General features: G+C 44.4%; 1 protein-coding gene across 5 annotated transcripts in view; it reads left to right on the forward strand.

Moving 5' to 3' along the window:
• Positions 1 to 14,132, forward strand: part of NUBPL (NUBP iron-sulfur cluster assembly factor, mitochondrial) — a 173,385-nt gene that overhangs the window by 33,225 nt on the left and 126,028 nt on the right. For all 5 annotated transcript variants that reach the window (XM_050953940.1, XM_050953944.1, XM_050953942.1 and 2 more), the window contains one exon: positions 11,851 to 11,941. In XM_050953940.1, the coding sequence (XP_050809897.1) occupies positions 11,851 to 11,941 (91 nt within the window). The remainder of the gene's footprint in view (positions 1 to 11,850; positions 11,942 to 14,132) is intronic.

The raw sequence follows: 14,132 nt of genomic DNA on the forward strand, positions 1-14,132 counted from the left end.
AGCGAAGATAAGTCGATGTTTCCTCCCAGGGCTTCCTGGATCCAATAGGCTGCGAACAGAAGCTGATGGATATTTTCGCCCACACGATACCGTCTCGGGTTCAGCAGAGGTGGGTCCCTCTGATCGTTGTTCTGGCCTCCCGCCGCTATGGCGAACTGTAAGACAGAACAGAAGGCGGCCTTATTGGCCCCCGTTAGTTCGTTCCTGACTCGGAACGCTTGCTTATCCAGTTATGATGGACCAAGGTGTGGGTGCCCCGGGCATCCACAATCGTGTAGGTGTTAGGATATTTACCTGCACTTACAATTTGGGCAGCGTAGGGTTCTCGGTGACCTGAGGCCTGTGGCTCAGCCACCCAGACTAGTTGGTCAGGCTGATATACGGGAGTCCAGGGGCCTCTAGGTCTGGGGCTGATTTCAGGCCAACGAGAATAGTTTGCATTGAGAGAGATTAGAACCTGCGGTAATAGTGCACTCCAACCCTTATAGTCAGCGTTGGGATTAACTGAACGTATCATGGTTTTCAGAACCCCGATTTTCCGCTCTACAACACCATTACTTTCGGGGTGATACTTCAAGTGAATATGGAGGGAAGCCCCCCATCCCAGCACTAATGCTTCAAAACGTTTGCTGGTAAACGGGGGTCCTCCATCTGCTTGAACTTCGGAGGGCACACCCCATGCTGCGGCTACCTGTTGCAGTGCCCCAGCCACAGCCGCAGCCGTGGTGGTATTTAGAGGGATACAGTGAGTTTGACGGGAGCCCAAATCTACCACTACCAGAGCCTTTGGGTGGCGACGGGCTCCAGGCAGGGGTCCCATTAAATCTATTTGCCACACCGCGCCAGGAGGGAAATACTCCGCAGCGTACGCCCACCGCTCATAACGTGGGCGGTTTTGGGACTTGATTTGTGCACACTTAAGGCAGGACTGCACGATTCTTTCACAGTCCTGCCGCCGTACCTCAGGTTTTCCCTGAGCACCTAGGGCTAACTGATTGTATAGGCGGCCGCTAGGCAAATGCCCCCAATCCTTATGAAGCCATTGGAGGAATGGGTCGGTGTTTAGCTGGGGCTGCTGCCCCAGGCACAGTTGGGGGGCTTGAATTTCCCTCATTCTGTGATCCAATTCGGGGTGGAGGGGATTAGAGTCAGGACGATGTGACGGGCAATGGGTTATAAACCAGGGCCGGGAGAACTTACGTACGAGGTCAAAAATAGTCTCCCACAGTGGCATGAACGCTGTGGGATTAGCCTCTCCCGTGAGGATGCTGAGACAAAATTGTGAGTCTATACCCAATACGACCTGAGCAGAAACGGAATGGGCCTGGGTAACGTGCTGGGCAGCGAGAAGGACCCCATGAACTTCGCTATGCTGGGCCGATGAACCCGGGGGAAGGAGATCAACCTGGAAATGGTCACATTTAGCACAGAGAACTCCTGCCCGGGGGGTCGGGGAAGTGCCCCCGTCGGACACAATCCAGGGGTCATATTTTGTTTCTATACACAAGGGCTCCGAAACTCCTGGGAATCGGACATCGTTTGGCAGCGATTTAAGCGTCCATTCCCGCCACGTGATTTCCCCCAAATAACACAGCTGTTGCCAAGTTAGGCTGGTCCCGTGAAAACTGGGGGGGGGCAGCCGCGTGAGCCAAGGAATGAGGTGTACCTCGGGGCCGATCAGGGTCCCTTTACTAGATAGCGGGGCCCAAATGCGTGCCTCGCCTGCGGCTAGTAACATAAGTCCTATGGGTCCATATCGATACTGAGGACCCTTGAGCCGTCGGGCCCAGTTATAGACCGGTTGCCCGTCTTGTGATACCGAGTACCCATAATGATGTTGTGTAAAGAACAGGGTAATGATAAAAGGTGAATCCCTTTTATATCGCGCTAGGCGTGGGTTAGAGGCAAACCAGGTGGCTATTCGTTCCAAGCTCTTTTGGGCCTCAGGACTCCATATTTCCCGTTTCCGTTTGGACGAGAGGGGTTCCTGGATCGTTTCCAGGTCTACAAGGTGTTTATCTGGGATGAAGTGTCGGTGATAATTAATCAGGCCTAAAAGTCTCTGCAGTTGCTTTTTATTCTCGGGTGGGTCTTTAACCCAAGGGTCTAAAATCCCCGAGGTGGGTTGGCCACAGTTATAGGGGTCATAATGTTGGCCTAAGAAGGAAAAGCTTTGAGAGGGCACGAGGTGGCTTTTTCTCTCATTAATTCGCCACCCATTGGCCCTTAGTTCGGCTACCACGGTGTTAGTTACGTGTTGGACTATGTGTTCGTTGGGCCCAATTATAATTATATCGTCCACATAGGCTAGAATGGTGGTGCCCCCAGTGGCTTCTATCCCCTTTAAGGTTTTTGCAAGAGTGGCCGTGGCCAAGGCGGGGGAATTACAGAACCCTTGAGGGCACACCTTCCACTGATACTGTGCGCCCTGGAAAGCAAAATTTAGGATTTGGGCTTTGTCCTCCAACGGGATTTGATAGAACATATCCTTTAAATCTAGGGTGCAGGCCCACCTCCCACTGGCATCGCTTAGCTGTTGCCGTATTTCTGGAATGGTGGCTGGGCCTGCGAATGGGAGGTGTCGGACTCGGCTATTTGCCTGTCTATAGTCAATGACCAGTCGAAATTCAGAGGGGTTGCCGGGCTTGGGGATACCCCAGCCGGGAGATAGATAATTTGACGCGGTCGCCTGTGCTATCCGTCCCTCCTTTAATAATTGGTCGAGGAGTTGCTTAATCAGGGGGATGCCTTCAGGCTTCGTGGGAATGGGAGAGAATTTCCATGAACTGTTATTAACAAGCTCGGGGCAATAAGGGGGGGGGGGCTTCGGGCGACAGGGTGACAGGCAGAGCCTGACAGACTTGTTTCTGTAATCGCAGTCGTTTTATATCCCCAACCCCCAGCAAATTTGTTCCTCCCAACAAAGCCTTAACTTTTCGCTTATACCCCTTATGAATCAAAGTAAAGCTGACTACAGGCTTTTCTTCAATACTGTTAAGACCCTGAATAAACATAGTAGAACTTGTGGGTACATGGGGCACATCGGATTTTATAACAGAGATTTGAGCTCCGGTGTCCAACAAAAAAGATACAGGGGTGTAAGGGGGTTTGGGACTGGCTACCAATAGGGTGTGATATGGTCGATCATCCCAAGTGTCTGTGGAGGCCGGGGCGCACCCGGCCTCTACTCGTTTTTTGTTCTCAAATAGTCATCCCAGTCCTTCCATCCTAACTGTTTCCCCAAATCTTGCTGCTGGGAAGCGGACATCTTCCGCAGTGCTTCCTTGGGGATCCCCTTATGTAACAGGAACCCAAAAAGTGCTTTTTCAGCCTTGGTTCGTTCAGGGTGTTTATGCTGACCCTTGTTAACAGGGCTCTCAGCTGGAAGGGCTGAAATGGGGTTCTTCGGGGCTGGTGGCATTCGGAGCCGGGACACGGCCTCATATAAGGTAATAAGGGGTTGCCCAACCCAACCATGCAACAGCAGGAGTCCCCCTGTGTCAATCGGTGGGGCGCCATCTACGGCCAAGTCCACCGCGTCCCGTTGGACCGGAATTTGAGTGGGATCTGTGACATAAATAAAGGGGACACCTGACTGAACCTGTTGCTGGTCTAAATTTAACGGTACCACTTGTGGGTTCCACACTATGATGGACGCTCCGGCAATAGCCCAGATGATCTCATGGGGTGTATTTACGCTGCCGGGAGGTACATACAGTCCCTTAAAACTGCCTTTCATGGCCAAGACGGCCGCGGCCGGGGTGGTGAGCGGCCATACCTCATTTCCCAAGAGATGATGACCCGGGAACCCCGACGCCCAATTGGACGTTTTGGCCAGAACAGCGGCTTCCTCCCTATCCACCATCTCTGCCCCGTGATCCAGGGCCAGACGACCCAGCCACACTAGAGGTGCCTCGCCCTCCCTGCGCCTTGTGTCTGCTAAGAATTCCTTCATCTCCGCCTTGGTGCGAGTTCGGTACTCGGTAGTCGTAACTGTCTGACCTGTATAATAATCCACCTTACTTTTGGTGATAGCAACAGGCATGGCCTCCATCTGCCCCCTCTTCTCAGGCGCAGGTGGGGCTGAGGGGAGTGCGGGATAAATTAAAGGGCAAGGGGGGGCTTCATAAGGGGGTGGTCTCCCATCCTCCTGCTCTTTGCCACTTATCTCACACTCTGCGCTGTCGGTGTCGTTAGCAGCGGCTTGTTTAGCAGCAAACATAGTGCTTCCATGAAGGACCGCACAGAGGTCCAGCGCTTTGTTTAATGCGCTGAACAAGACTGTGGACACGTCTTCCGACTTATACTCATCTGGTCTAAGTTTCTTTGTCCGCCTGGTCTGTTCCAATTCCTTCACTAAGTGGACTAACAACCCGTGGGCTGGATCACCCGGCTGTACCCGGGGCGGGGATATGAGTTTGGGAACGGTGGCCCCGGATCTTTTTATGATACGGCTACACTCCTTCCAAATGCCAGACGGTGTCTCGGTCCGACTAGTCTCCGCAACCCCCGTGCACTGGGGTTGCAGGGAACTATCGGCCGGCTGACATTTAAAGGTAGGATGGCAATGGAGGAGACATCCTACGGCAGGCAGGGTTAATGAGGTTGTATAGCTTTTTGACCCTGACCCTGATTCTATAATACAAATCCAATCTAGGGTGGGCTTAGCAGACTGTCTGCTGGCCACTTGGTGAAATTGCAGGTGTTGAAATTGCTCGAGCTCAGATTGTTCACGGTCCCCACTACACCACGGGCACTGACCCTCCCGAAGGCATCCTGTTCGTGACGCCATGTTGATTACAGATTGCTCTCACCCCTCGCTCCACCGATATGGCCACCAGGTGCCCGTTATCTACCGGGTAATGAGCGTTGGAATAGGGCGGAGGTTCGATCACTGGATGCCCTGGGGGGGGGGTGACAAGTGCCCAAGGGTAGTGACGGGGATAACGCAAGCAATCAGTCGTAGTGTTAAAGATTGAGGATTTATTAAATGAGTCACAGATAAGGATAAGGGATAACACAATTAGTTACAGCTTGGGCTTACAATATAATACTAGAGCAAATAACACAAACACTACAATTACAAATAAAAGCTGGCCCTGGTATTTTTCTAAGTCCCAGTAATTATTCAGGTCGTCCCAGGGGTTAGTAAAAGTGATATTGGTGCTATTAGTAATCATAAATGCAGCAACTAATCTTATTAAACACAAATTGCGAGGCTCAACTGGTCCCCCTTGCGTTCAAGGTTTCCTGGTCAACGGGTTTCCCCTAGCAGGAGCCTTGGGGCGGCTGGAACCAGTCTCTGCCTCTTATCTAGGAGTACAGATATACAGATATCCTTAACAGCTAATCTTACTTACACATACAAACCACAAAAGTTTCATTACGGCCGGCAAGCTGTCAGGCTTCAGGGAAACGCGTGAGCCCGGAGAGAGACTGCAGGGTGATCAATCCTGGATACGGTTCGACGGGAATTCGATTTCTCTCTGCCCGTCCCCGGGGGGGGGGCCAACAATATATAACGAATTTTTCGTCATAATTTACAATAAGCCAATTGCAGGGTCGCGAGTGGCTCATGCCCATACAAGGGAGGCAATCGGCCCCCAGCATCTCTACCCAGGAAGCAACCGTCGTGAGGGGAACTTCCCCTCCTCAGGTCGGCCGACCGCAAGGTGCTGTTTCCTGTTACAAGTTCTGCTTTCTGAGCAGCTATGTGATCAGTGGCAGTTCTGGGGGCTGGGGGAAAATTCCATTGGGGGGTGGAGGCCGAAGCACTTGTTGTGTGGCCCTAGGGCCCAACTTGGGGGTCTAACAGTGGGGTCCTGTCCTGCAGTCTCTTGCTGGTTAAACATTCATTGAAATAATCTGATGTGTACTTGTGTCAGGATGCCATTATCGATTTTTTCCATGCTTGAGAGTCCTCCTCTTATAGCTAGACCATGAACTTGCAGTACTTCCTAGGGTATGAGATCTTGTACCCACATTTTTTTACTAACAGAATGGAGATTAAATTCCATTTCCTTTTCTATAGAAAGCATATGTCAAATTGCCTCACATCCATTAAAAATGGATTAGGTATGGGAAGATATAAGAGTTTATTTATGAGCATGTAAAATTAGAACTGCAGTGTAAAGCGGTTCAGTCAGTTCAGGATATCTTGAGGTAACACTCCCAATAAGCCAAGAAGTCTATTTTTGGTACTCCATACATGAGAAGCACTTCAGAAAATGGAAGAAGGAAGAGTCTCATGTGAAATTCAAGAGAAACTGTTGTTTTTTCTTGATATTATCAAAATCAGCTGTTGGAAGCTTTAGGAAATAACATGAGTTGAGTGGCTGAATATTTATAATGTGAAGAAAAGTTTATGCCCCATTTCTACCATTCTTCCCCTCCAGTGTCTGCAGCATTGCTAACCACAAGGCTTTGCTCTCTACACATTGATGGTTGGTTGGTTGGTTTGTTTTTTTTGCGTGTAGAGTAAGAAGCTTTTTAATTGCTATTGGTGTTAATAATACTAGTATCCTTCTGTAAATTTAGAAGAAACTGTGTACATTGACTAGGAGATGTTAATTACAGTTGATGAAGAAGTTTTGGTAGTGCTGAGAAGGGTAAGGAAATTGCGGGCCTTGTGTGGGTCAGCTCCTGTTGTAGTTCCTGCTGATCCACAAGTGAGAGACCAAGTTGGTTTTCTAATCGATATGTGTTTTTATTAGGGCTGTCGATTTAAGCACAGTTAACACACATGATTAACTTAAAAAATAATTTGTGATTAATTGCATCATTAAACAATAGAATACCAATTAAAATTTATTAAATATTTGGATTTTTTGTACATTTTCCAGTATACTGATTTCAGTTACAACACAGAATACAAAATGTGCACTGCTAACTTTATATTATTTTTATTACAAATATTTGCAGTATAAAAAGATAAACAAAAGAAACCCTATTTTTCAGTTCCTCATACAAGCAGTATAGTGCAATCTCTTTATCATGAAAGTGTAACTTAAAAATGTAGATTTTTTTTTGTTACATAACTACACTTTCAAACAAAACAATGCAAAATTTTAGCAGTCTACAAGTCCACTCAGTCCTACTTCTCGTTCAGCCAATCGCTAAGACAAACAAGTTTGTCTACGTTTACTGGAGATAATGCTGCCCACTTCTTGTTTACAATGTCACTTTGCATGGCACTTTTGTAACTGGCATTGCAAGATATTTACATGCCAGATATGCTAAACAGTCGGATGTCCCTTCATGCTTCAGTCATCATTCCAGAGGACGTGCTTACATGCTGATGACATTTGTTAAAAAAAAATGCGTTAATTAAATGTGTAGCTGAACTTCTGAGGAGAAAATTATATGTCTCAGGCTCTATTTTACCTGCATTTTGCCATATATTTCATGTTATTGCAGTCTTGGATGATGACTCAGCACATGTTGTTCATTCTGAGAACACTTTTGCTGCAGATTTCACAAAACACAAAGAGGGTACCAATGTGAGATTTCTAAAGATAGCTGCAGTACTCAATTCAAGGTTTAAGAATCTGAAGTGCTTTCCAGAATGTGAGAGGGATGAGGTCTGGAGCATGCTTTTAGAAGTCTTAAAAGAGCAACACTCTGTGGAAACTGCAGAACCTGAACCATCAAAATAGAAAATCAACCAAAAATGAACATACATCTCTCCACACTGCTTTGGATTGCTATCGAGCAGAACCTGTCATCAGCATGGACGCATGTCCTCTGGAATCGTGGTTGAAGCATGACGGGACATACGAATCTTTAGTGCATCGGGCATGTAAATATTTTGCGATGCTGGCCACAACAGTGCTATGAGAATGTCTGTTGTCACTTTCAGGTGATTTAAATAAGACGTGGGCAGCAATATCTCCTGCAAATGTAAACGAACTTGGTTGAGCAGTTGGCTGAACAAGAAATAGAACTGAGTGGACTTGTAGGCTCTACAGTTGTACATTATTTTATTTTTGAATGTACTTATTTTTTTGTACATAATTCTACATTTGTAAATTCAACTTTCATCATAGAGATTGCACCACGGAACTTGTATTAGGTAAATTGAAAAATACTATTTTTGTTTTTTACAGTGCAAATATTTAGAATAAAAAAATACAAAGTGAGCACTGTACACTTTGTATTCTGTTATAATTGAAATCAGTATATTTGAAAACATAGAAAACATCCAAAAATATTTAAATAAATGGTATTCTATTGTTTAACGGTGCAATTAATATCTCTATTTTTTTAATTGCTTGACAGCCTTAGTTTTTATTATATTTATACCTTTCTAAGAAAATCATTGGTAAAGGTAGTAGTTTTACTTTTGAAATCCATATTGTTTTAAAAAATGTTTGAGTTCCTTAAATTCTCTTATTTTTAAATACATATTTCATATACCTGCATTACATTCTGGTCAGTATCTGAAATAGACCGGATGAATAGCTCTGATAAAGCAATGTGATAAGGATGGTATTCTGGTGAACCCTTAAAATGTCTTCTCTTGGGTTTAGAGCATTGTGAAAATATTGGAAGAGATATTTCAGTCTGTGCCAATCTTAGAAGACTCCTTGGTAGCTGCAGTAAGGTTCTGCCAGTGTAATTAAAATAGAATAAAGGATTGATATTAGTACACCAGGGATACTTGGCTGCCCAAAATGAAAGGTTGGAGGAAAAAATAAAAGCTCACTTACTGAGGCCAACCTTTTCTGTGCAAGCTGCTGCCTTAGGGAGATGTGAACTCTCTCAGCATATGGGATTGAATGGCTTGGTGAAGAAAAGCCTACACTACAATGTCTACAGTGATGTTCTGCCAATGTTTTAGCAGAGGGTTCCCAAGAGACCTTTTTCTATAAATGTGTGACAAACTTCACATACGAGAGGTTTTTGAGCTTGCAGAAAAGAGAGGTTAAGCAACTAGAGGATCTGTTGTGGGTTTTTTTTTCTGTTATTACAAAAACACATCATTTTAACTGTAACCTGGAAAGAGGCAAAATTGCTTGGCAAACATATTAAATTGATTTTTTTTGAGGAAATGTATTAAGCTAGCACTGTATTTTATATAACAATCATATTTATAATATGAAATAATGTTTGGAGTATGAAGACCATGAGATATGAAGGTATCCTCTCCAGAACACTTATTTATTTTATATATCTTGGATTTAGTGTAATCTCTTGCACTCCATAGGCACAGTATTTGCTGCTCATAAATATTTTTAATCCCAGGAGGAAATCATCTCTGGTGTGGATTGTTTGGCAGTATAGCAAGAGAGCATGAACTCAGTCAGTGGCAGTGAAATTATCTTAAACCTTCACTTCCCTCAATCTGATGTCAAAATTGTAGCAAGGAGTTCCCAAAACTCATTCAGTTACCTCTCTGGATGTTCATGGGACTTGCTGCAAAAAGTCCACAAAAAGCAGTGGAGGGAAGAATGTCAATCAATTTTAAAGCAGTAGGTAGGTTCTGCTGGTAATATTTACTTTGATTTCAGAAGTAATCCCTAAAATGATGTTTTGATGGGTTCAGTTAGCTGCTGACATAGATAAAAGGATTGAGTCAGGAATCGTTATAATCTTTTAAAATATGCATTTTTGTCAAAGAACAAAGAAGCGCAAAAACTGTTGTTGGTGCTTTTGAAATTTAGCTTAAAAATGGGGCTTTCCGATCTTTTAAATTGCAGCTTTCATGCATTAGGCATGAAACAGTATAATGTGTCAGAGTAACAACAGTATTTTTTTACAGCTTTCACAAGTGTTATAAAAAAAAAAGTTAAAAAAACCGAACAACCCACTAAATGAGATCTTAAGCTTTCATCTCTGTGATTACATATACTGTCCTGTCTGCCAGTCTTCAGATAAAAGAACACATTCAAACAGAACAAAATGTTATGTAGCCACATACTAGTTTGAGTTTATGGTGACAGTTGATTCTTACTTTTTATGTAAAGATCACAACCACGATTTATAGCAATAAGTTTTCACTTTCATCACTAATACTTCTCGGTGTACTATGTTTATATGCTGCAAAGATGAAACCTTTAAAATTGATTATTATTGCTATCTTTCTGAATTCTGTTACAACAATATAAATCTCTAATTCTCTTGACTGATAACCTAGTAATAAAATAATGTTAAATAAACCGACAAACTTACCACTCAGTTGCACACATTTTTATGAACTAAATCCTGCCTATTCAAAAACTTAAAATTTTAAAATATATACGTATAATTCAGAAACATTTAACAAATAGTGAACTAAATATTTATAATTTTGACTATAAAGTACATTTCTTTCATGATTTTTTTTTTTAACACATCTAACTTGGAAAACTTGATTAATCAAAACTATTTTGTGCTGTTGTAAAATTCACAGTAACCTGAATGATGTTATGGATATCATTTCACATTTGGATATGTTCAAAGCTAGAGATACTTCTTTATTAGTTCTAAGATATTCAGTAGAAACCTCTCTACGCTCGAAGTCACAAATATGATTATTTTCAAGAGCTCAACTGTTTCACCCTACTTCTCATCACAAGTGTGATAGGAGAATGCTATAGCGGTGAGGTCTCCTATTATTAAGACTTCATTCAAAGTAAATACCAAAGTACATTTTTTGGTGCATGGCCATAATTGCCTGATTCAAAGTGACCTAAGTCAACTGAAAAGCTCTCATTGACTTCCATGGGCTTTAAAACAGGCCCAAAATTTGTTTGCTTACTGAGATGCTGAGTCTGCAAGGTGTTGAATGCCATCAACTTTCATTGAAGTTGTAGGTGCTCAAGAACTTATAAGACTGGTTCCTTACTTGATAGTTTACAAGATGCTGTAACCTGCAGTGCATCTCGGCTGTCGGTGCTAATAATAACATTTTTTGCTAAAATTAAAATTTATTTAACCATTCTTGAAATGACTTCTGTTGTAAGCCTGGAAACAGTAGTTATAATTTTGTATGTACAGTTCCTTGTCTAAATAATTTCCTCTCTACATATTTGAATAATCCCATATTTTTATTTGTCTTGTCATGGCAGCAATTCAAAAATGAGAACATTTTAAGCATTCCTTTGTAATAAATATGGATCACATATAACAGCTTCCATTGACTTTATCGGTCTGAATTTTCTTTTAACTGTCATGTGGCAATCTGAAGACAGGGATTCTGGTCCCATAAATATATTTTCACCTTTAATTTTAACCTTTTATTATTTCATTTTATTTGTCCACTACCAGTTGGTTAATATAGAAAAAGTCAAAATTTAAGTATAATGAGGCAGAATATATTTTGCCAGACTGTGACACTTCTGTATATATGTGTGTGTATAGAGAAGGAAGTTTGTGGTGTAGTTTTTCCATAAATAATCAACAGCAAACACCGTGAATAAGGAATATTTCATAGTGTGAGTGAGGATGCTGGTTACTGAGAAACTACACCTCTACCCTAATATAACGTGAGCTGATATAACACGAATTCGGATATAATGCGGTAAAGCAGTGCTCGAGGGGGTTGGGGCTGCGCATTCCGGTGGATCCAAGCAAGTTCGATATAATGCGGTAAGATTTTTTTGGCTCGCGAGGACAGCGTTATACCTGGGTAGAGGTGTAGTTCTTGCAATTGAATCCAGCGGCTCAAATCCTAGAGGGACAATGTTGTACTTAATGCATAATACTTTTTGCTTCAAATGTAACTTAGAAAGGGCGGGAACAGCATTAAATTATGAATGAAATCAAGATCATACATTTATTTCTGCAGCCAGCTTTGAAACTTTGCTTAACTGATAATTTTTCTTGAAGCAGAAAAGGTGTGTTGACCTTCACAATTTTTTGATCCTACAGACAAAAGCAGTTGGTTTGCTTGATGCAGATGTATATGGCCCTTCAATTCCAAAGATGATGAATTTGAAAGGAAATCCAGAATTATCACCAAGTAAGTATAAAGTTACATAACTTTTTTGTTCAATAACTAATGGAGTTTCTGAAGAAAATGTATTTCTTCAAGTTATGAGAGGTATTTTTAAAGGTCTTGTTTACTTTAATATTTTTTCTATGTTGCTGATCAAACCTCATTCATTACTTCCTAAAAATCTGCCATATTTTAAGTGTGATGTTGAATGGCCACTAACATAAGAATGAAGACTTGATGTATCCAGTTTTGTTTTCTTTCATCGTTATTTCAGTGTTTCCAAATGAACTTGTTTTCAAAACTAACACCTTATAGACTAACACTTCGTCTGTTAGTCTATAAGGTGCCACAGGATTCTTTGCTGCTTTTACAGATCACGACTAACACGGCTACACCTCTGATACTTTGAAATATATCTAAGGAAGAGGAGAAGAGTGATGGTTAAAGACGTTTGATATAGTGCAGTTGCCTATCTTTTCCCTTAATGCGTTGGGGCCAGAATCTCCAGTTCACCACAGTGATTTTTTGGCAAGAGATTTGTGCTGGAGAGTTTCCCCTGGGTAGGGGGAAACTTCCACCAGTATAAAATGGGAGAGGAAGTTTTGCTGCCTCTTGCATCTGTTCTTTTTGGCATTAGAGGAGACAAGGGATCTGTTGGGAGAAGGAAGGGTGCAAGAGTATGGAAGGGGAAGAAAGAGGTGGGGAGAGAAGGGAGCTTGGAGGAGCCAAGGCTATGCTGTGTCTAATGTAGACTAGGGTCAGGCACCTGAGAATCCAAGAGCCACAATAATTTCCTTGTACGTCTCTCCTCTGCAGAGTGCCTAGGCAGAGCCCTGGTACAGTGGAGAATCTCTTTCTATCCAAATTATGAAAACAGAATGTATTTAATGATTTGTTATATCCGTCATGACAATAAATGAGCCCATTTACAAAAATTAATAATATTTGGCCACAAACAAAACCATCCTCATCCTCATCACTACAATACTCTCTACGCAGTGATGATCAAGAATTGTCACTTGGCTGATGAATGGACAAATGGACAGTGCTGTCAACATGTAAAGTTCTGTAGACAAGGACAAAATGAGGGCATATGTCAATTTTAGCTCAAACGTGACAAAAATGGGCTGCAACTTTAACAGGAATCATTGGCACTGTAATGAGGCGGCGTGGCTCCCAGCCGCCCCGGAGGACGAAGAGCCCAGCCGGAGGCCGGACTGGACGGAGCTACAGAGCTCTGAGCCTGCCCCGCAAAGGGTCAAGCGCCGACCCGGAAGTATAAAGGCAGGCCCTCCGAGCTCAGTGAGGCCTCGGCGGCTAGAGCGAGCGGACGTCCCTCCAGGATTTCGGCACTGGGAGACTCCTGCAACCCAGGGTAGCCACCCAGAGTGGCCCGAACTTCCCTGTGCTCGTTATCCTGAGGAGCTGCCGGAGCTTCCCCGTGCTCGCTATCCAGAGGAGCTGCCGGACCTACCCTCCAGCCCCGACTGGGACGAACCCATGCACCTGGACCCTGCGGAGGACGACCCCAGGATCCAGGTAAGCCCTGAGGGGGAGACGGGAAGTAGCCTGGGGGCAGCCGACCCTAGTCTGGCTGCAGCACACCCAGAGCCAATGTCAGTGTGTTGCGGCCAGGATCCCCACTGACACAGCAGCAAGTTGCCTGTCGCTGTTAGGGCCCCGGGCTGGGACACAGAGGAGTGGGCGGGCCTGCGTCCCCCCTGCCACCCCATTCACGGGTGGCAGTCTCCCCCTTGTCCCAACGCTCAGGCCTAGAAGCTTGGGCCTCTTACCTGGTATAAACTGAACTGCTTGCTCAGCCCTTGCCTGAGAGTCTGAGCCCTGCACCAGTGTTTGTTGCCCCGCCCTGATCCAGGGCCTGGGCTCTATGAACTAAACTGCTTGCTCAGCCCCTGCCTGAGGGTCTGAGCCCTGCACCAGTGTTTGTTGCCCCGCCCTGATCCAGGGCCTGGGCTCTATGAACTAAACTGCTTGCTCAGCCCCTGCCTGAGGGTCTGAGCTCTGCACCAGTGTTTGTTGCCCCGCCCTGATCCAGGGCCTGGGCTCTATAAACTGAACTGCTTGTTCAGCCCCTGCCTGAGGGTCTGAGCCCGGAACTGTTGTGGTCAACCCAGGTAGTAGGGCGGCCGGGCTCCCAGCCGCCCCAGGGAGGGGTGAATCCCCTCTCCCTCCAACAGTGGTCTGCTACAGTCAT

Source organism: Gopherus flavomarginatus, chromosome 5, assembly GCF_025201925.1.
Source record: "Gopherus flavomarginatus isolate rGopFla2 chromosome 5, rGopFla2.mat.asm, whole genome shotgun sequence".
Lineage (NCBI taxonomy): Eukaryota > Metazoa > Chordata > Testudines > Testudinidae > Gopherus > Gopherus flavomarginatus.